At 43.0% G+C, this 24,130-nt stretch overlaps 1 protein-coding gene across 1 annotated transcript in view; it reads left to right on the forward strand.

Annotated features, from left to right (window-relative positions):
- LOC120917519 (probable ATP-dependent helicase PF08_0048) overlaps positions 1 to 24,130 on the forward strand; it is a 74,386-nt gene that overhangs the window by 46,015 nt on the left and 4,241 nt on the right. The window contains exons 6-10 of the mRNA XM_040328869.1: positions 7,276 to 7,298; positions 12,308 to 12,386; positions 12,521 to 12,577; positions 15,123 to 15,245; positions 15,319 to 15,362. Of these exons, the coding sequence (XP_040184803.1) occupies positions 7,276 to 7,298; positions 12,308 to 12,386; positions 12,521 to 12,577; positions 15,123 to 15,245; positions 15,319 to 15,362 (326 nt within the window). The remainder of the gene's footprint in view (positions 1 to 7,275; positions 7,299 to 12,307; positions 12,387 to 12,520; positions 12,578 to 15,122; positions 15,246 to 15,318; positions 15,363 to 24,130) is intronic.

Raw genomic sequence — 24,130 nt, forward strand, 5'->3', positions numbered from 1 at the left:
TTCTCCAGGGCCCCCTCTCAGGCTACACTACAACACCTCAACCATCCATCTTCCACCCACCTCCTCTGCTGGCCAGGCTCCTCCGTGTTTATGGGCTGGTTTAGCCACCTTGTCAGGTCTGCTGCCTGGGGATTGGCCAAATTCCCATAAATATTCAGCTCAGCACCTCCTGGCCTCCACCCACTAGCTTCTAGAAGCTTCTTCAAGCTTCCAAAACCAGGAGGAGACACCAGAGGCCTGACCTGCAGAGCCCTCTAGCCTGATCTAAAGTAAACCCCCTGACTCACACCCAGGCTTCTAACAAGCCTCTATCTAGACAACCCAACTATGTACACAATAGGTGCTACACATACTACACGTGGTATCACATGTCTTCTCACTATTGCTTGTCTTCACAGATGTAAATATTCTAAATTAGATGATTCAGGAAAACTTAATTCTCAGTGGTGGTCATGCAGAATGATTAATCCAATCAGTTAAATGAATGCTCAAATGGAATAGCTTCCACTGTCCAGGGAGCACAAAATGTTTGCCTTCTCTCTGGTGTGCTTATAGGATTACTGATAGAAAATGAATGTTATTAGAAAGACTAAGACCTGACAGGTGGTAGTCGTGAATATTTGTCTACAAAAACACGACTTAGACTCATATTTATAAGAACAACGGTTGTTGACATCAAGAGTCTGGCACTAGAAGTACTTGACATGGGGCCTAATCAAAATACAACTAAATTGCTTTCTCATGTGTCCCTGGCCTACCATAAATGTTCACACTTAAAGTGATGTTAAACAATCTCCCTGTAAAACAACCCATTCCGTTTAAAATACAAATGAAAGGCAAAACGTTTGTGTACAGATATAAAAAAATGATAAATATATTTTCTTACTTTTTTTTAAGTGATCATATTCTCTCCTTTCTCAGTTGCATAAGAGCTGAGGGAGAGGAAGCAACAGCACACTGAGCTTCCCAGTGATTGGCTATGCGGAGTGGGGTGCTAGGACAAGTCTGAAAGTCTGATCAATTGGAGGCTGAGATCACAGCAGAGCTAGAGAACTAACCGCGATTCCTGGACTAGCAGGAATACCAGGGATTTTACATAAGGGAAGCAATACAAAAAGAACAGGATACGTTTTCATATGAGTAAATGGTACAACAGGCGCATTGCGGGCAGTATTAACCCTTTTTCGGCCGCTAGCAGGGGTTAAAAATGCACCGCTAGCGGCCAAATATCGCGGTAAATACGATGGTATAGCGGCGTTAAAAATCGCACCGCTATACCGCCACCGCACCTCCTGCGCCCAGTGTGAAAGGGGCCTTATTTTTATAATCACACAATCATTACTAAAAATACTTTTTTATAACGTTGGGGGTTGTGTGACTAAAAACAAAGCTTGGTGGTTTCTGATGATGACACAGATCCCAGGAGCTTTTTAACTATATGGAGACCTGTGCCATTCAGGTTGAGTGGTGCTAGGCAGAAACGTGTCAGCAACATTCTGACAGGATCATAGAGACATGATGTTAGGATACCAGGTGCTGGTATCCTGCAGAGCAGATGTGACCAGATATGTGTGAATCTGCACAGAAAACACCAGACTCAAAACAAAGTGAAAATAAATGTGATTTATTAGGAAAACAGCACAAGTGACAAGCAATATAAACACAATAACCAATACAAATATCCAAGTATATCCAAAAAATACAAAAACCCAAGAAACCTCAATAAATGTGAACATAAAAAATAGAAATTAACTAAAACAAACACAGGCAAACCTACCTAAACTAACTAACTAAGCTATATACAAACACCAGGATAAAAAAGGCAGAGCAGGATCAGGCTAAGGAGCAATGAATAGCAGATAAGGTCAGAATGGAGAGAAGATACATGGTAGCAGATATAAGCAGACAGGATCAGGATTAGGGTCAGCGTCAAGGTTACAGCAACTAGACATGCGCATGACGATAAAATTTGTTTTGTTTCGTTTCCATTCCTTAATTTAGTTATTTTGTTTTGTTAATTTCGGTTGATTCGTTCAATTCGTATTCGGGATTCATATTCAAAATTCGTATTCAAAATTTTTTGAATTTTCCTAAATTTTACAGATTTTTATTGAATTGGAATTTGGAATTTGGAATTGGCCAAATCAAAAACTGTCGATTTTTTTTTTATTCAAATGCTGCAAAGTGAACAAACAAAAGAAAAATCTTCATCAAATGATTACAATGACTCTTTAAATCACCATTGGCTTAAATAAAAACAGCATTTTTTAAACTGGTAGTCTAATAACACACGCAGTCTTTGATTTCAGCAATATGTGTACAGTTTGAACTGGAGTTCGATGTAAAATTTTGATTCGAATTTCAGTACGAATTTCTGAAATTCGGACAAATTTTGTTTTGTTATTCGGAGCATTCAGTAAAAAATTGTTTATACTGTAATTTGAGTATTCGGACACATCTGAATCTCCAAATAACAAAAAATTTGCCCGACTATTAATTCTTAACAAAATAAACCTAACAGGAACAGAGCACATTGGAGCACAGTCAAAACATGCAGGCATTCTGGAATGCAAAAGGAGGGGCTAAATACCATCCCAACAGCCAGCATCAGGTGCAGACTAATTTCTGGGACCTGCTGGTAGACACCCGCTGGTGGACCCTGAAACTACACCTTTTGGTCTGAGAACCACAGTGCCACCAGCAGGTACGCTGGTTCCTGACACATGTCGTACATCAGCACAGCATCTTCCGAGTCTCAACGGGGAAGCAAATGGGTTACTAACCTAAAATCGTTTTTCAGCTTAAAAAGGTGCACGCTGCAAGATAATTTGTCCCAGAGCTTAGTGAATGTGGTGAATTTTCACTTTACAAGAATACCCAATTATGTGCAAGGAAAAAAAAAAACCTGCATTTTCCACAATCTGACCAGGCCAGCTCAGATCTCCTCCTATGCTTAGTATAGTCAGAAACATTCAGAAAATACTTTTGTTTTATAATTTTTTGAAAATACTTTTGTTTTATAATTTAGGATAACATACACTAATTCTAACCTTTAAAATACACCAGTCATGATATAATTATTGTGATTGCCATTCCTGGCATCTCTTTTTAAGAATGTTGGTTTCCCGCTGTCATGCTGGTGATTTGTCTTAATTGATTTCTGAGTTACTGATCTTTGACAAGTATAGTGATGAAAAAAATTCCAGATGTTTTTCTGACACTCATTAATGGCATGCTTGTCCAAATCTGTGATTCATAATTTTCAAACCCACAAAAAGTCAGGCAGATGGCATTTTCAAAAGCTAGCCAGTGATGGTAGTAATTTTCCCATGAGAGGTGTACCTAACTGTACAGCATATGAAGCTTTGGGGTCTACTCGTACAGTTAGAGAATGTCAATGTTACGTGTTACAGTACCTGTAGAGTTACAGAATGGTTTGCTTGTTCTTATCTGGTTTTACTTTGACGTATTTCTAAAAGCTTATGTAGTTAAAAAAAAAAAATTTGCCCCATGGTCAACAATACAGCTGGAGGCAGGCATATGAAAGCACAGAACTAATTTTTATGTTGATCCAGGGTAAATCCGATTGCCTCTCGGGGGATCAGGAAGGAATTTTTTCCCCTGCTGTAGCAAATTGGATCATGCTCTGCTGGGGTTTTTTGCCTTCCTCTGGATCAACTGTGGGTATGGAGTTAGGTGTATGGGATTGTACTGTGTTTTTTATTTTGTTTGTTTATTTTTTGTGGTTGAACTGGATGGACTTGTGTCTTTTTTCAACCTGACTAACTATGTAACTATGTAACTATGTACTGCAGCACAAATTTACGAAACATGGATCAAATTAAAGGACTGCTTGTGGTTGTAGGCCAAAAATGAAAAGAATGGGTCACAGGATGTTTTCTACATGCTAGACCTAGTTGATATTCAAGTATTAAAGTAGAAACAAATTGATTGTGAAGTAGTGTAACTCATAAATGTTATGAAAAATAGAGGGGTCTTTAGCCATAAAAAAGAAAAGAATACTTTGGGGCATTATTGAGAGCTAAAGCTTGATCATGCAGGTGCATGCAACAGAACATTGAGCCAGGGCATGCAATTGTTGTATGCACTATTTTCTCGGTATAAACAACATTGTATTTCTCTATTAAAAGTAAAAAATTTAGTGCATAATTACCATCTTATTGGGGTGTGTGTTTATTCCTTAAAGAACTCTTGACTGCTATTGAAAACTCTCCTTCAGATGTATACATTACAGTGGCAGGCAACATTGTGTGATATTGTGGGGAATTTAGCTCAGTGGCAGTAGCATTTTCAGTGAGTCCATGACAGTCCAAATTGTGTTTTAGGGCTTGTTGGCCCACTTTTATTAAACAAAAGCAAAGTTAAACAGGAAGGTTGCAAATGCAGATTTTTTACAATTAAAACAGGTAATGCTAATAATGCCAAGCCACCTGGCTCTCTCTTTACCAGTGCCGCTGCTTAGGCTTCAACCTTGGCTATTGGCTGGTCCCTCAGACTGTCTCACATAGTACCTCGCTTTGTGTCTGCATCCGGCTCTCAGCCGTTTCATGCACAGGTCTACTTCCTGGCCTCTCGATAAGGGTTCTCCCGACCAAAACATTTTTTCTCCTCACAAGCCTCTTACACCCGCTAGTTTTTTTTGGCAAGAACCAGCAAGAAAACTACTGACAAAGCTTTCTTGCCAAGTAAACCAAGCGTGTGTATGAGGCTTTAAGGTTTCTCTGCCCAGAATCTCGACGAGAAAAATAGAGATCCTGCTTTTTATTTTCTCGTCAAGATTCTTGTCGGCCTGTTTCCCGACGAGAAACCCGAGCGTCTGTATACTTACCTGTCGCCGTGGAAACCTGCGCATGCGAGGTAGCTTCCACGGCATAGGTAGGGTGAAGCAAGATGGCGGTGATGGCGCAGTTCTTTTGAAAGGAGTGTGTGTACACTCGGGCAGCAAGAGATTCTTGTCAAGAATCTCGTCAGGATATACAACGTTTTTTCCTGACGAGATTCTGGCCCGTGTGTACAAGGCTTCACAGTTTCTATTCCAGAGCCCCACACTGTGCAAATGTGTGAACCCTGTGTCCCTTTTTACTACTTTTACAGAGTAAGGGCTCTTTCACATAGGCGGACCGTTCAGGTCCGCCTGCCAGTTATTTAGGCGGACCTGAACGGGCGCTCCGTGCTCCTCTATGGAGCCACGGATGTCAGCGGTGACATGCCCGCTGACATTAGATCCGCTCCGATCCGCCAAAGTGTAATGGAGGAAAATCCTATTTTCCATCTGTCTATCGGATCGGATGACAACGGACTCTATGGTCCGTCGTCATTCGATCCCCCATAGGGGAGAGCGGCGCTATGACAGGTCGGTCCCTGCACAGTGTGCAGAGACAGACCTGTCATCTGCCGGGTCAGCGGGGATCGATGGAGCGATCCCCGCTGAGCAAAGCAGAGCCCGCACACGGACACGGACCGTGTGAAAGAGGCCTTACAGGGCCTGAGTTAGGTGGACTGTACAGGGAGTGCAGAATTATTAGGCAAATGAGTATTTTGACCACATCATCCTCTTTATGCATGTTGTCTTACTCCAAGTTGTATAGGCTCGAAAGCCTACTACCAATTAAGCATATTAGGTGATGTGCATCTCTGTAATGAGAAGGGGTGTGGTCTAATGACATCAACACCCTATATCAGGGGTGCATAATTATTAGTCAACTTCCTTTCCTTTGGCAAAATGGGTCAAAAGAGGGACTTGACAGGCTCAGAAAAGTCAAAAATAGTGAGATATCTTGCAGAGGGATGCAGCACTCTTACATTTGCAAAGCTTCTGAAGCGTGATCATCGAACAATCAAGCGTTTCATTCAAAATAGTCAACAGGGTCGCAAGAAGCGTGTGGAAAAACCAAGGCGCAAAATAACTGCCCATGAACTGAGAAAAGTCAAGCGTGCAGCTGCCAAGATGCCACTTGCCACCAGTTTGGCCATATTTCAGAGCTGCAACATCACTGGAGTGCCCAAAAGCACAAGGTGTGCAATACTCAGAGACATGGCCAAGGTAAGAAAGGCTGAAAGACGACCACCACTGAACAAGACACACAAGCTGAAACGTCAAGACTGGGCCAAGAAATATCTCAAGACTGATTTTTCTAAGGTTTTATGGACTGATGAAATGAGAGTGAGTCTTGATGGGCCAGATGGATGGGCCCGTGGCTGGATTGGTAAAGGGCAGAGAGCTCCAGTCCGACTCAGACGCCAGCAAGGTGGAGGTGGAGTACTGGTTTGGGCTGGTATCATCAAAGATGAGCTTGTGGGGCCTTTTCGGGTTGAGGATGGAGTCAAGCTCAACTCCCAGTCCTACTGCCAGTTTCTGGAAGACACCTTCTTCAAGCAGTGGTACAGGAAGAAGTCTGCATCCTTCAAGAAAAACATGATTTTCATGCAGGACAATGCGCCATCACACGCGTCCAAGTACTCCACAAGTGGCTGGCAAGAAAGGGTATAAAAGAAGAAAAACTAATGACATGGCCCCCTTGTTCACCTGATCTGAACCCCATTGAGAACCTGTGGTCCATCATCAAATGTGAGATTTACAAGGAGGGAAAACAGTACACCTCTCTGAACAGTGTCTGGGAGGCTGCGGTTGCTGCTGCACGCAATGTTGATGGTGAACAGATCAAAACACTGACAGAATCCATGGATGGCAGGCTTTTGAGTGTCCATGCAAAGAAAGGTGGCTATATTGGTCACTGATTTGTTTTTGTTTTGTTTTTGAATGTCAGAAATGTATATTTGTGAATGTTGAGATGTTATATTGGTTTCACTGGTAAAAATAAATAATTGAAATGGGTATATATTTTTTTTTTGTTAAGTTGCCTAATAATTATGCACAGTAATAGTCACCTGCACACACAGATATCCCCCTAAAATAGCTAAAACTAAAAACAAACTAAAAACTACTTCCAAAAATATTCAGCTTTGATATTAATGAGTTTTTTGGGTTCATTGAGAACATGGTTGTTGTTCAATAATAAAATTAATCCTCAAAAATACAACTTGCCTAATAATTCTGCACTCCCTGTATTGGTTGTGAATGATGACCTCAATGTTATTATCCAGATGTTAAAAAAAAATAAAACATAAAAGAGGAGAAAAAGGAAAAATAGACAACAGATATAAATATGATATCATTTAAAAAAATACACTTTTATCTTAATAGAATGACAAACAAATAACTTATAGTTATTGGATTGTGTTTTCTTTCTGCAGGGAAGAAGATCCACAAGAAACAGGTGATTACTTGTCTGTATGTCTGTCAATGTTAGGTGCAAAAATAAGAAAAAACCTCTAAGAACGTGTCGTGAAAGAAGTTGCCTGACCTAGGAGAAAAGGCCTTGGTGGAAATGCAACTGATGCAGTCTTGTGATCTATGTCCTTTCAAAAGTACCCACAGATATTCAATTATCATTGTCTAGTCATGCCAATTGTAGTACAATGGGTGACAATTAGAATGCTCGTAGGTTATGGAAGACACCAGCAAACACACTTAGTAAACCAATATTGGTGCAAAGTTTGTTGGCTTGGCTAAATTCTTCTTTCAGTAGACTGACTCCTCTTCCTCCAAGTAAAGAGTGTGACCTGGGCTGCTTCCTCAAGTTAAAGCTGACCTTCACCCTCAATATCAAACTTGAGCTTCCCTACCTCCTCCCCCTCCCTTTCTTACCAACGGGCATTTCTTTTGTGCTAGGATGTGACAGCGATATGTTCTCCCCGTTGGCTGCACGTGCAGAGATGTGCAGCAGGACTTGGGTCCCTAGAGAACCCTGTGGCACATCTGCACATATTGCGCAACCATAAAATAATAATCTAAAAAGCAGAAAGGTGCAATCAGCGCAAAAATTCAACTAAAACCCCCCGTTTGCAAGCTGAACACTTTATTATTTATTAACAATTATTAAAACAGAATAAGTGCAGCGCAATTCAATCAGTCCAAAATATTGACAGAATAGTATTCTCAGAAAAGTAATGTGATGGAGTTACTTTCCAGAGAAACGGTGAACAACAAAATCCACAGAGTCTTTCACCAGTGCTGAAGAAGTCCACAATGGGTAACAATCCCTCTACCTGGTCTAACGAATTACTCTCACCTTACAGCATAGACCCCTGAGCGAACAGGTGGTCATGCAAGCAGAACTCAAAAGGTTAAACCGTACCATAAGCTTCTTACACGTCTCCTGAATTCTCAGCAAGGACATCAGGTCATATACAATAAAAGAAAGGATCTAAGTGCTCACCGCTTAAAACTGTATACATTTATTTATGTGTTCTCACACAAACTACTCACATTAAAAACAAATAAAAGGTAGCATGTATAAACGACATGGGTATCACTCCCGAAGGACAGCAGCGGATGACGTCATATGCAGCTCCTCCCCCATACACGTTGCGTTCCTTAGAACTTCCTCAGCGGGACGGGGCTACGGCGTCACCCGTCCGTCTATTAATAAAGTGCCGTCGCTATAGCAATGGCCGAGGCCAGACACACGTCAGCCTAATGAGGTGCAGCTCTGTCATAGCAATGGCCGATGCCAAGCCGCACGGCAAAAACTCACAGCTAGCCAGCTAATGAAAAAAGATTATATACAGTTGAACCTCGAATTACGAGCGTTAATCCGTTCCAGAAGTATGCTTGTAATCCAAAGTACTCGCATATCACAGCGAGTTTTCCCATTGAAGTCAATGGGAGCGAAAATAATTTGTTCTGCGTTAACTTCAATGGGATGCAATACCGAATGCGGCCAGAGGTGGGGGGCGCCAGAGAGCGCAGAAAACAGCTGAAAAGGCCCGAGGGCACTTCGGCTTGTTTCCTGCACCCCGTACCTTAGGCCAAATGAGGTACTGCAGGCCAATGTTCGGCTTTTCTCGGCTCCTGCTCCCCTGTACCTCAGGCCAAATGAGGTACTGCAGGCCTATTTTTCGGCTCTGCTCGGCTTCTGTGCCCCCGTACCTTAGGCCAAATGAGGTACTGCAGGCCTATTTAGCTTGAATTCTGCTCATCTTACGAGTCAACACTCCCAAACTGAATCAGAATTAAAAAAAAAAGTTGCTTGCAAAACGCTCTCAAACCAAGTTACTCTTAAACCGAGGTTCCACTGTAAAAGGAATTTATGATATCAATCCTGCCTACAGTTTGTTCAATGTATAATCTAAATCTACTATATATTTCAACATAGAAAAATAGAAATAGAAAATAAGCAAGTGGCAGATACCCTAAAGACCTGTAGGATTTAAATATCGCCATCGTGTGGCTGTTAATGTTATTACACCTACACAATATATCTATTGAATGTAATTATATATTTTGTATTCAATAACCCGATGCTGTCCTTCAAAAAGAATTCAAATACAGTAAATACATGTCAGAAATAACCCATACAAAAAAAAACACAATTACATTAAAACACAAATATGTCTGAAATTGATAAAATTAATTATATATTATATGTTTATTTGTTTTTCCACAATATACATAGGGAGAAAAAGAAGACAAATACCAAAATCAAAATTACAATTCTTAAAAAGAAAATATATGCATTCGTCCTAACCCTTTCCCCTTCCTAATTTAATACATCTTAAATCTTCTGGTGAGTCCCTCATAATTATACCACCTCCATTAAATCTATTCAAATACATTACTTATTATTTCCTTGTTGGCCTATACTAAAACCAAAAGGCTGTTAATTGGGTGACTGACCGTCTTTCCACTATAACCTTATAGTGGATAAAATTAATTAATACAAATTAATAAAAATAAAATAAACAGTTTGAAAAAATAGGGGGAAAACGTTGGGAGGTACTAAGAAAAAATAAGGGCCAGATCCTCAAAAGGGATACGCCGGCGTATCTACTGATACGCCGTCGTATCCCTGTTTCTATCTTTGGAACTGATCCACAGAATCAGTTTACCATAGATAGGCAGAAGATCCGGCATGTGTAAGAGACTAAGGCCCCATACACACGAGAGGATTTATCCGCAGATACGGTCCAGCGGACCGTATCCGCGGATAAATCCTCTCGAGGATTTCAGAAGATTTCTATGCGATGGCGTGTACACACCATCGCATTGAAATCCGCGCTGAAATCCTCTGGCGATGACGTGTCGCGCCGTCGCCGCTATTATGAAGCGGCGACGGGCGCGACGCTGTCATATAAGGAATTCCACGCATTCGTCAAATCATTACGACGTGTGCGGGGAATCCCTTTGGACGGATGGATCCGGTAAGTCTGTACAGACGAGCGGATCCATCCGTTGGAATGGATTCCAGCAGATGGATTTGTTGTGCATGTCAGCAAATATCCGATCTGCTGGAATCCATCCCAGAGGAGATTTCTCCGCGGAAACAGATCCGCTGGCGTGTACACACCATAGGATCTATCCGCAGAAACCCATTTGCTGGGATTTATCTGCGGATGGATTCTATCGTGTGTATGGGGCCTTACACTGCCGGATCTTAGGATGCAGTACCGCATCCGCCGATGGGGGCATTTCGCGTCGAAATGCCGCCTCGGGTATGCAAATTAGCACTTACGGAGATCCACGAAGCTTTTCAGCTTTGTTTTTTCTCCGTAAGTTTTAAGTTGCATGTGTAAAATTAGGGCTGCTTTTACAAAGTGTAAACTGTTTACACCTTGTAAAAGCAGACCCTTCTGTCCAGCGACGCGTTTTTTTTTTTGGTTTTAAATTTTTTTTTTTCGCCGTATCTTTTTTTTTTCCCGACGCAACTTTATTGACCCGACGCGATCCACAAAGCTCGGCGTAACGTAATTTCGCGCTATGCACGTCGGGAAAATGACGTCACGAGCATGCGCAGTACGGCCGGCGCGGGAGCGCGCCTAATTTAAATGGGAATCGCCCCCATTTGAAGAGGAACGCCTTGCACCGGCGGAATTTAAGTTACACAGCCGAAAATTTCTAGGTAAGTGCTTTGTGGATCGGGCACTTAGGTAGAAATTTTAAGGCAGTGTAACTTAAATGGGAAATTTAACGTTACGCCGGCTCTTTGTGGATCTGGCCCATAGTTTCTGGGAGCTGTTCTTCCTCCGCGCCCTCTATTTATTTATAAAAGGGCACCTACCTTACGGGATGTGATTGCTATTATTTTATTTTTATACATTTTTATTAATTAATTTTATCAATTTCAGGCATATTTATTATTTTCTATTTCTTCTTTTTACATTAAAATTCTGCCACTATATACCATTTTGGCTTATCTGTATATCACGGTCACGTGATAAACTGCAGGGTCTGCCCAAGTGCTCAGTGTTCAGGTAGGAGAAGATTTCCACTACAGCCTGTATTCTCATGCTGTTATGAGAGGCAGATCATCTATCAAACCCACTGTGTTCTTTTTAAGTTACTGTGCATGGAGAAGGACTGGGCTGTCATTTAGGATCTGTATATATGCCCATGTGTGTGATGTCAATATCATGTGACCTGTAAAGCTCAGCTCAACAAGGAAATATTCTCTCCAGCAATATAGACCAAACTGAGCATGTGCAGCTTTACTACTCTGACTGTGTCTTATCTGGCCTTGCCTAGAGAGACCCTGCAGAAGGGGGAGGATTTGTGCATATAGAAGAGCCTTTTTATACAATGCAGAGGATTAACCCCTTAGGTTCCACAGTTGCACTCTGCAAGTGCTGTTGCTTCAGAGTTAAGTAAATAAGCAGAAGCTCTGCTGACTTCCATCATACAATCATGTACAAGCAAAAATTCAGTTTTTTGCTTGCATGTGATTGGGTATTCTTTGCAAAGTGAAGCTTTACCTCATTTACTAAGCTCTGGAGCAACTGCCTTTAGTAAATCAACCCCTCAGTTTAGTACACATGAAAGCATTTAAAGACTATGACAGTGTGATGTGACAGTGTGGGTTTATCATAGTAATGAAAAAGGTAAAATAAGTTAAACAAGTGTAGCCAGTGAGCAAATACAGTCCCAACTAAAGAAGAAATGTTTTCAGTTAAAGCGGAGGTCCCACGAAAAACAAAAATATTAAAAGCCAGCAGCTACAAATACTGCAGCTACTGACTTTTAATAAATAGACACTTACCTGTCCAGCATGCCCGCGATGTCATCAGCAGAAGACGAGCAATCGATCGTCTCTCTGGCATGTATGGGTGCGAGGAGTGCTTAAAGCGGAGGTTCCACTTTTGGGTGGCACTCCGCTTTAAGCTGTTATTATCTGATAATTTATGTCATTTTTTTGTCTTTTTATATGTCTGTATATGTATGCTGTGGTAGCTGCTTCAGTACTAGATGTGCCTGCAGCCAGTTGCCAAGATCTGATAGAAGATGAAGAGGTGAACTCAGAAAAACAGAGGTACAGTATCTATGGTTTAGTTAATCTTTCTTTATTGTATGTGGAATATTGGTGCCCAACAGCCAGCAATCCACCTCTAATCCTCTCAAAACTTTCCTGGTCTTATAACTGATTGACATTTCTTTTGTGTTTAGATCCAGCTGGTTGTGCTGCCTGAAAACATGTTCTCTGCCTCACATTTTAAACAAAAGGTCATTATTTCTGTCTGTGAATGTCTGGCTATATGTTTTTATGAGAGTATTCCGATTCCCTATACAGGTGGATTCTTTGATAATTTTATAAGCACTTTGGAGACCAGTATTTTGTTTAGATTAGCCTTTTTCAGTCTGGGCACCCAGGCGCCCTGGGGTGCCTCCAGGTTTTTCCAGAGGTGCCTTGGCAAAATGCCTAAAAATTGCCCAAAAATTGTATACAAGCCAGCAAGTGGATCAAGTCTGCATTTTAGTTACACAAAGCCATGGGTTTTCATTGTGCACCATTACAACCTAGCCGTCGACATCCAAACAACCAATGATGTCACTGGTTGATAAGAAGGACATTAGGCCCCTGTACAGCATCCCTGTTTGCCCCTCTCTGTCAACACTGGGGTCACATTAACCAGTTCCCGACCCCCGCATGTACATGTACGTCCACAATATGGCACGTACAGGCACATGGGCGTACACGTACGTCCTCGCCTATTAGCGGGTGGGGGGTCCGATCGGGACCCCCCCCGCTACATGCGGAGGTCGGGTCCGCTCGGGGAGCGATCCGGGACCACGGCGCGGCTATTTGTTTATAGCCGCTCCGTCGCGATCGCTCCCCGGAGCTGAAGAACGGGGTGAGCCGTGTGTAAACACGGCTTCCCCGTCCTTCACTATGGCGGCGCATCGATCGCGTCATTCCCTTTATAGGGAAGACACGATCGATGACGTCATTCCTACAGCCACACCCCCAAACAGTTGTAAACACATACTAGGTGCACCCTAACTCCTACAGCGCCACCTGTGGTTAACTCCCAAACTGCAACTGTCATTTTCACAATAAAGAATGCAATTTAAATGCATTTTTTGCTGTGAAAATGACAATGGTCCCAAAAATGTGTCAAAATTGTCCGAAGTGTCCGCCATAATGTCGCAGTCACGAAAAAAATTGCTGATCGCCGCCATTAGTAGTAAAAAAAAAAAAAATAATAAAAATGCAATAAAACTATCCCCTATTTTGTAAACACTATAAATTTTGCGCAAACCAATCGATAAACGCTTATTGCGATTTTTTTTACTAAAAATAGGTAGAAGAATACGTATCGGCCTAAACTGAGGAAAAAAAATGTTTTTATATATGTTTTTGGGGGATATTTATTACAGCAAAAAGTAAAAAATATTGCTTTTTTTTCAAAATTGTCGCTCTATTTTTGTTTATAGCGCAAAAACTAAAAACCGCAGATGTGATCAAATACCACCAAAAGAAAGCTCTATTTGTGGGGAAAAAAGGACGCCAATTTTGTTTGGGAGCCACGTCGCACGACCGCGCAATTGTCTGTTAAAACGACTCAGTCCCGAACTGTAAAAACACCTTGGGTCTTTAGGCTGCATATTGGTCCGGGGCTTAAGTGGTTAATTAGAGAAAAAAATGAGGGACAAGAGAAACTACCCGTCAGTACCAGTGTGCAAAGGTGTAATAATAAACCATCTCTAACCTTGATTGTCCTACGCGTGTGCATGTTGCTGCATTATATAAAACTACTGTATTCGTTTATTTTTTTACATTTTAGAATGGGGTGCCTCGAGACTCTGCAGAATGTTAAAATTTGCCTTGACTGAAAAAAAAGGTTGAGAAACACTGGTTTAGATTATTTGCATTGAGTTGTTCTAATTGATAGAGTTGTTGAAATCATGCATTGTCAATTAACATTTGAACTGCAGACATTGTCATGTGTTGACGTCTTTTGCGTTGGGGTCTGATGACCATGAATACCTAAAAATAATACCACACATATATGAGTGAAATAAAAATAAAAAATAAAACGCATCTGCATTTTCGAAAGTAAAGGAGCCAAATCAGTATTAGAATTTTTTGATAGTTTTGATAGTTTACCAAAGATGGAAACTTGCCATACACTGCATCTAATCCTATGTTGCATGCAGTGAGATCATGAATATTTCTCAAACTGACAGTAAATATTTATAAGCATATTGAATATAATAATAAGTGCCGGACACACCCTGTGCATGGGAAACGTGTACGGAATATGTGTTTCCTGCAGCGCATTCTGGAGTGAATGGGCCTCTTATGCCACGTACACACGATCGGTTCATCCGATGTAAACGGACCGATGGATTTTTCATCAGATATCCGATGAAGCTGACTTTCATCAGTCGTGCCTACACACCATCAGTTAAAAATCAGATCGTGTCCAACACAGTGACGTAAAACACAACGACGTGCTGAGAAAAATGAAGTTCAATGCTTCCGAGCATGCGTCGACTTGATTCTGAGTATGCGTGGATATTTGACCGATGGATTTCCCCACAGACGATCGTTTTTTTCTATCGTTTTTTTAACCATCAGAAAATTTTAAAACAGGTTCTATTTTTTTTCACCGATGGGAAAAAAACGATGGGGCCCACACACGATCGGTTCGTCCGATGAAAACAGTCCATCGGACCATTTTCATCAGACGAACCGATCATGTGTACAGGGCATTACTGTTTTTTTTAATATTATAAATATAATGTTTTTTTTTCTTTTCGATAGTGATAATCAACCACAGGGTAAAAGATGCAGTGAGGATGGCTCTATGGATATGCTTCAAATGCACCCTGTTGAATTTGGATCTTCTTTGCCTGCTGAAGAGACTCTTGATGATCCCATTGCTAAGTAAGATGTATTACACAAAATCAACTTATAAACATCCCTGATAGATGTCTAACTCAGTGTCTTCTGTTCACAGTGTACACTCTGAAGCTACATCAGCTGCTGAAACAAATGCTGAAGGTAAAGTCTACATTGGGTTTTTGCAAAGTCATTAGAGATAATAGTTGTTCTGATCATAGTCTTATAATGTAAAAAAAATATGGAAACAAACTGATGTAAAAGCCGTTTTTACACTAAAACTATTTTTTTTTAAGACTTCTCTGTTTGACATTAAACATTCAAACACTTCAGCTTTCACACCTGTACACCCCCTATAATTTTTATATAGCTGTTATGGACCTGTTAATTAAATAACTTTTTCAATACTTAAGACATCAATGTAATACATATATAATTTTAAGGACATCAATGCTTTATTTTGATGATATTGTCTTGAAAAACATATTTTATTTTTTATGTAATCAATGGACAGAAAAGTAACAAAAAAAAAAAAAAGTTTTATAATTTGACCAGTGTTAGTTTAAAAAATGTGTTAAAGGCCATACACAAGGGCCGAATATCAGACAGCATTGTCCGGTTCAAAAGAAACCAACCGACATTCGGCCATGTGTACATTAGCCGTCCGGCTGGCTTCTGTCGAATGACCAAAAAAGGTCTTTGGATTGACATACGATCAGCGCTCTCAATGGTGTGTTGTGGCGGGGGGGGGGGGGGGTGTTCATCCCACTGTCAGAACACAAAAATGCTCAGTGGGGGAGATCGCAATACTAACTTTGCATAGTTAGTTCAGCGGCTCCTCCAGAGCTCTTTAAAAAACAAACTAATAGTGTGTACTAGGCTTTACTGAAGATAAAATGTATACATTTAATTTTATAATTTTATAATTTGTCAGGTCATATGACGTCCTGTCATTTCCGGCCGCTAGGGGGCGCGCGCGCCCGCCGCATTTCACGGGTCCCGCCATTACTAGTAAAAAATAAAAATGCCATAATTCTATTTCCTATTTTGTAGACGCTAGAACTTTTGCGCAAACCGATCAAATATGCTTATTGCGTTTTTTTTTTTTTACCAAAAATATGTAGAATACGTATCGGTCTAAACTGAGGGAAAAAAACGTTTTTTAAAAAAAAAATTGGATATTTATTAAATCAAAAAGTTAAAGATATTGTGTTTTTTTTCAAAATTGTCGCTCTTCTTTTGTTTATAGCGCAAAAAATAAAAACCGCAGAGGTGATCAAATACCACCAAAAGAAAGCTTTATTTGTGGGAAAAAAAGGGTGACAATTTTGTTTGGGAGCCACGTCGCACGACCGCTCAATTGTCATTCAAAGTGCGACAGCGCTGAAAACTAAAAATTGGTCTGGGCAGGAAGGGGGTGAAAATGCCCTGTATGGAAGTGGTTAATATTAAAATTTTTATATTCCATTTTTTTTCATGAACTATTCCATTTTTTTTCATGAACTATTCCATTTTTTGTCGGAAGTCCGACGGACCTTAGATAGAGGTTCTGTTCTCTTTTTTGTCCATTGGACTTCCGAAGGGCTCGCGGTGGACTTTTACACGGTCAAAAGTCCGGCCGCGTGTACGAGGCATTATACATTGCAAATCTACAGATCCGAGAAGCTCTCTTAGCCTCACAGACCTGGAGAATGATCCAACAAAGATCTGGATTTCTCCCTCTCATATGTTCACCTTACAAGGCCTGGTTCTAGGTCAGAGATCTCCAAGCCCCTTCCATTCTTTGAATCCTTGTTCTGGCGGGAGAATGCCATGGATACCGAATCTGCTCGTCTTTCTCCAGGTACAGGGATCCTCTAGTGAAAACATTGGATGCTTTAGTGGTTCTGTAGGATCAGTACACCATCTACATTTTCTCTCATCTGAAGCTTCTTCCTTATCTCTTTCAAAGGAATAAAATTGAGGAAATTGCAGTGATTCTCACAGCTCTGGATTGGCCCAGGCGAACATGGTACTCCTAATAAGACTCCTGGCAGACGTTCTGTGAGCTTTTCGAGATCACCCAGAGCTTCTGTTTCAATGACCAATTTACCACCTTGCTTTACAGTCACTGGCTGGCTTTAATGGCATGTCTGTTGAAGCCCAATTTTCTGAGGGACAGAGGCATCTCTCAACTGGTTATGCCCTTAATGCTAAAAGTTGAGAGGTCTACTTCTCCCAAGGTCTATCACCAAATGTGAAAGCCATACCTTGCTTGGTGTGAAGTGCAAAGTTTTCACCCAGGAAATTCTCTGAGACAAAACCTTGCCTTTTCACAGATAGGTCTGGACCAGCATTTAACCTCCAGATTCATTTAAGGGTGAGGTGCTCTTGCTATCTCGTTCCAAAGGCCACTAGATTCCCATTTTTTGATCAAGACCTTTGCAGGGTGTCTCCCATATTGCACCTCCAGTTCACTCCCCTATGACTCCATGGGATCTGAATTTGATGCCTTTGGAACCTCAAATACTGCCCTTAGAAGCAATTAGAGATATTTCTTCTTTCACTCTTACCCATAAGATGGATTTTTTCCTTTCTATCTTTGCTAGTTTTGATCTTTTAACCTCAACCAGGACATCATTCTTCCATCCCCATGTTTGTCCCCAGTTCATCAGAAGGAGGTATCCCTCCAATACTTGGATGTAGTTAGGACTATCAGACCGACTTTCTTTGTCATTGCAGATGGTCCCCATAAAGGTAAACCAGCTTCTCCTTTCACCATTTCTTGGTGGCTCGGGCAGACCATTATCCAAGCTTGTGGTCTCAAGTATTAGGTTCCACCCATTCCTATCAAAGAACAGTCTACTAGATTACTCAGTGCTTTTTGGGTTTTTATGCATCAGGCTACTGTTTGCCAGATTTGCAAGGCTACCAAATGGTCTTCTGTTAACGCGTTCTCCAAGTTTCACCGGGTAAATCTTCAGGTCTCACCCAATGTCAGCTGTGAGGGTCCTTCAGGTGCTTTTTAAGCTGCAGGCAGTCCCCAAGGGCTAGATTCAGGTAGATTGGCGCATCCTTATTCCGGCGTAGTGTATCTCTTTTGCGCTACGCCGACGTAATTTTGAGAGGTAAGTAATGTATTCATAAAGCATTTGCGCGTAACGTTGCGCCTGCGTAACGTAAATTTGAAGGCGCAAGCCAGCGCAAGTGTAAGTGGGTGTGCCCTTATGCAAATGATGTGCTGAACTTGGAGCAGTGGATTGCGCCCGGCGTAACACAGACGGAGCATGCGCAGTCACGTGGACTCTTGGTAGCTTCCATGTGAGCATGCTCACAACTACGCCGGCCCAACTTCCTGGGATGCGCCGGCCCACCGGCTTATGGAGAGCGCATAAATACGCCCAGACATGCGCCGGTCCGGCGCAAAATTACATCCTGCTCCCCCCCCCCCCCCCCTGAGCAAGGTAATTTTGTCTGCTTGTGAGATGGCACCTCCTTAAGAGAAAGCATAACTTCAACCCAGCGGAGATGGAGGTTATGTTGGCGGCACTGACCAAGTACGATGCCAACCTGCATGGTGCCAAATGTAAAGATACCACCAAGGCACAGAGGAGGGCGATTTTGGCCAAGATCGCCCTGGATGTTAATGCCATTGGGAATGAAAAACGCTCTCTGATGACATCCAAATTTTTTTTTATGTCATGCGGCGTCGGGTCCGGGACAAATTGGCCCTGATTAAAAAGCATGCCAGTGGCACGGAGGAGGACCAGCCTGTGCATTTCGATTAACACCTTCCGATGAGATTATTGCAAGGTGTCTGTCGCAGGAGCAGGTGGAGGGCGTTCAGGGATGGGACTCCACTGATCGGGACTTGAGGACAGGTAAGTGTGTTTTATCCTCCATTTGGTGTGTAGCATGGGAGGGGATGGAAGGGAACATGTGACAAGTGTGTGGGTCCACCAACATGTGTTTTTTTTGTGTCATCCACAGATGTGCAGGATGAAGCTGGGCCGTCGTCGGCTGTTGTGCGACCCACGCCATCCCCAGAACATACTGAGGCTCAGTCGAACCCCCTTGGAAGCCTAGGCTTGTTGGTGGAGGGGAATGCCCACGCCTCAGCTCTTGAGGTTGTTGTGGAGGAGTCCATTGACCTCCACCAGGAGGACTCCATCTACCTACCTAGAGGAGGTTTCCAGCATCCCTGGACTCTCCACCACCTCCCCGACCATCAGGTCTACCCCATCCAGGGGAACCCCATCCAGGGCAACCCCATCCAGGGCATCCGAGAAGGGCTGCAGGAGGAGCAGGGCCGACAGACCCGCCATATCGGGGCTATGGTGGGTGACCTGCGACGTGTGGCGGACAGCCTGGCCTCCTCGTCCAAGTCCCAGGCTGCATGCGCAGCGTCATTACAGCAGACCCTCACCCTGCATGCTGATCAGGGCAGCAAAAATACCGAGAGCCTGCAGGATGTCAGCTCCAACTGTGTGGCGATGGTCACATGCATGGTGGAGCAGCAGGCCGCCACAGCAGTCCTCACAGCAGAGGTGAGCAGGTTGGCAGGGGCTGTAGAGGCCAACACTGCTGCTGTGCATGCGGAGGGGAGGCAAACTCGGCAGCACCAGCATCATAATACAACCCGCCAACTGAGCATGCTGGAACAGACCAACTCCGTGCTCACCTGCCTTGCCATCGCTATGGAGGGCAGGCAGGCACCACCTGCCAGGAGTGACCGAGCAGGGGATGATGCTCCTCCCCCCTCCCCCCCACCCCAGGCTCCCTCCCGCCGACTGAGGAGCCGGAGCAGTGGCACCTGTGGCACCAGCCTTGGCCCACGGCAGAGCAGATGAGTGTTTTTTTTTTTGTGCGATTCTGCTCTGTTTTTTTTTTTCGTATTTCTATGCTGCTCAAAGTATGAGCTTTTTTTATTATTTCTATGCTGCTCAAAGTATGAGCTTTTTTTTTTATTTCTATGCTGCTCAAAGTATGAGCTTTTTTTTAAGTTGTAGTTCCTACACACGGTGAGGAGTGTAAACTACAGTGTGACTGGTGTGTGAATGTGGGGGGTTGTCACTCCTGCCGGCAAAGGGGTGTCACCCTCTGCCGTGTGAATGGTGTATGAATGTACAGCAACATAATTGGAGCCTTGGCGTGGCGTTGCTGCTCCCAAGTCCCGTGTGGTGGACTTTGGCTAATCCAATTTGATGTGGTTGTGATGTGTGTGTGCTAGGGACCACAGTGGTGTGCATGCGTGCATTCTCCTTGTGCCATGATGAATGTGTGTTTAACGTGCAAAGATGCCTACTGTGAGGCATCTCCTGACTGCTCTTCCCTCAGCAGGCGGGTTTCCCTCGGTTCGGGGGGAATTGTGTGGTTGGGGTGTCAGGTCATCACGTAGGTCAATCTCCAGGCCCTTTCTCATGGCAAAGTTGTGTAGAATGCAACATGCCCCGATGATCTGGCACACGAAGTTTGGGGAATACAACAGGGCCCCCCCGGACGTATCCAGGCATCGGAAACGGGACTTCAGGAGGCCAAATGTGCGTTCCACCACTGCACGGGTATGTGTGTGTGCATCATTGTAGTTTTGCTCTCCTGTGGTTTGGGGATTCCGGAATGGAGTCATGAGATGGGGTCCAAGTGCATATGCCACGTCACCTGGAAGGGAAAAGACAGGAGGATGTTAGTCGTGCATGTGCCCCTCGTGATGTCTGCATCATGGGGTCGGACAGTCATGCCTGACTCCCATGTCACTCACCAACCAGCCAGCTGTCCCCATACACGTTCTGTTCAAATTCTGTGGAGATGTTGCTTTGACGGTATATGTAGCTGTCATGGCTGGACCCTGGGTGTTTGGCACGGACGTGCCATATAAGGCATTGGGCATCGGCTATCACCTGTACGTTGATGGAATGCCAGTGCTTCCGATTGCGGTATATGTGCTCTGTGTCACGGGGGGGCCGTAGTGCCACATGTGTGCAATCAATGGCCCCCACGGTGCGTGGGAATCCTGCAATTTGATAGAAATCCACCCTTGCCTTATGCCGCAGGTGCTCCTGGGTGGGTTTGATGATGTGGTGGGACATGCGTCTGAGGATTGCGGGAACAACCTGGTGCACACATCTGCTCATGCTGGTTTGTGACATCCCAGCCACGACTCCACTTGTACGCTGAAAAGATCCACTGGCGAGGAAATGCAGTGTTGCCAGGACCTTGACCAGTGGCTGCACTGCATGTGAGCGGTGTGTCTTGCTGGTGATGTCATCCTGCAGGGTTCTGGCTTTTTCCTGGATGGCATCAGGGCTGAATCTGAAGATGCGAAACAACTCCGAATCACCCATGCCAAAGATGTTCATGCTCGTGCGGTATATCCTCTCCCGTGCCCTCCTACGTGCCCTCCTACGAGTCAGTTGACACAGTAGTATTGCTAGGACCATGGCTGCCCCTGGCATGTTGGCACACAGATGTGTTGTCCTGCAAGTGTGGTTTGTCAGCTTGCTCAGCTCGTCCGTAACGCAGCTGCTGTAGCTGCTCTCCAGCTGACCTGTGGACGTCTGTTGCTAAGTTGCCCCTGCTTTTATGAGGAGCAAGTTGCGCTGGGCGTACAACTTGCGCGCACCACGCGCAGACTGCGCCGGACACGCGCATGTTTGTGAATTGGCGTATCTCCCTCATTTGCATATTTGCATAGGAAAACAATGGGAGCGCAAGATGCGCCCAGCATAAAAATGCTCCTAAGATACGCCGGCGGAGGAAAGTTACGTCGGTCGGAATAAGACTAATTTCAGGCGTATCTATTTTTGTGGGTACGGCGCATAGTTACGATGGCGCAGATTTCGACTTACGTGGCGCATATCGAGATACGTCGGCGTAAGTCCTACCTGAATCTAGCCCCAAGTCTTTTGTTTTTTAGTGGGCCTGTTAACATTTTATTAGCTGTTGCCCATCCCTCTGTTGGGCTGCTCTTACAAATCTTTACAATGTATGACTTCCCGTGTCCCTCAATAGATGAGAAAGAAAATTGTATTTTTGTACTCCCAGAGTCCCTGCAAAATACTTTTCTTGGAGTCTATTGAAGAACAGGCTCTTAGCACTGATTTGCTATATAGGTATACAGCAGTGTGCAGGGGGTTCGTTCAGAATTTGTTAACATGTGTCCACGCCCCTTTAGCACCTAATAGATTATATACATGTACAAGCTATTGGGATGTGAGCACAGGTATATCTTGTTTCTGATTGCATATTAGGATACATAGCTTTTCTTGGCAACTGTGGCGCTCTAAAAATGTACCTATTGTATATTCTCCTGGCATTGATAGGTACCTGTCTATCAGCCATCCAGGTAGCGTAATAGTTTGAACTGCACATAGATTTGCTTTAATCCCACTGACTTCAGTTTAATGATAAAAAAAAAAATATATATATATGAAACTGAAGGATGGTACATTGATACAAGAAATACATAGATACATGTTAGTTATTCTCTGTACTTTGTTGTCCCCCTGTGGTAGTATTTTGGTACTGCACGTTTTTAAACTAGAAATAATATTTGAAAGCTATTCCTGTATTTTAAAACTGATTCATTAGGCGGTGGTGGGTACATTTATGGGAATGTGCACACCCTTTTTCAAATTCCCTAGAATCTTGGAATGCATTTCATATTTTTGAAGAATAATGAAAGATCAAAAATATACAGTATTACCAATTTAGGATTCATTATTCTGTACATCAATACAGAAATGTAATGTTTATCCAAGTATATAACTCTCTTGTATCAAAATAATATATATTTTGCTGTGCTTTAAACTCCATCTCTATAATAATTTACAGTATGAATGTGATTATTTCGTTATTTGTATTTAGTGGAAGGCAATAAGATTTGGATTTAGCCTTGTCAGCTTCTATCCCGACCTTATCCACAAGAGGTCTTGAAATCAGCCTGCTGTAGTCTTGTACAAAACATAACAAGTCTTCAAGAGAGGGATAGCACTAGGAGATAATCAAGAGCCACTGCATTCACATGTAGGGGTAAAGGGCCCCATTGTATTTTCCTAAAGTGGGTAAGACTGTCATTTTTAAGGCCACCACTAGATGTCCCTATAATTCTGTAAATTGTTGTTGATTGCAGGGGAGTCCTGCTCAGGGGTCTAGGCAACCAACCTGTCACTCTGGGTTGTTTACAACAAACTTGGGAATATAAATCAAATAATAAAGTGGAACTAGCTCTGATGGGTTGGGGAAAGAGAAAGAAATAAGGATACTGTACACTAGTGGGAAAGACGACCTCTACTTTTAAAAAAGGACCAGTCCTGAGCTAAACCATTCTCCCTAGAGGAGCTAAGTCAGGACAGCTGTTTGGTGAAGTGGTTTGAAGAGATGTGGCAAGAAAATGTCTTCAAGATTCTAGAGCTAAGTAACATTTTTATGCATGCAACATTGTCAGATTGGTCTGCTCTTCTTTCTAAAAAGATAGTGGTTTAGCCTTTGCCTGGGTAAAGAAGATGTGAAGGGGTGCTGTTTGGGAAAGGGGTAGTTGGATTAACCAAGGGTTGCCACTGCTGCAGTGTGAATTAATTGGGTCTCTCTTCCTTGGACATCTCTTTCCCTTTGTGTCTGAGTGTAACCACGAGGTAGCAGCCTGGAGCTACCCAAAAAAGAGTGGCCTCTCAATATAAAATGTTTCCCTGGCAGTGCTGGAACTGTGTAGAAGTGAGTCCTGAGTCATGGCTTTTGGACTTCTGACCATCCATGACTGGAGGATGAGGAAGAGTACCCTTGCAAGTTCTAAACCTGATGCCGCATACACATGACCGTTTTTCATGTCATAAAAAAAAAAAAAAATTTATCGACCTGATTCCTCTCAAGCCTGCCTTGCATACACACGATCGTGATAAAAAATGCTCGAGCAAAACGCGGCGACGTACAACACGCACAACGGCACTATGAAGGGG

Source organism: Rana temporaria, chromosome 11, assembly GCF_905171775.1.
Source record: "Rana temporaria chromosome 11, aRanTem1.1, whole genome shotgun sequence".
Taxonomy (NCBI): domain Eukaryota; kingdom Metazoa; phylum Chordata; class Amphibia; order Anura; family Ranidae; genus Rana; species Rana temporaria.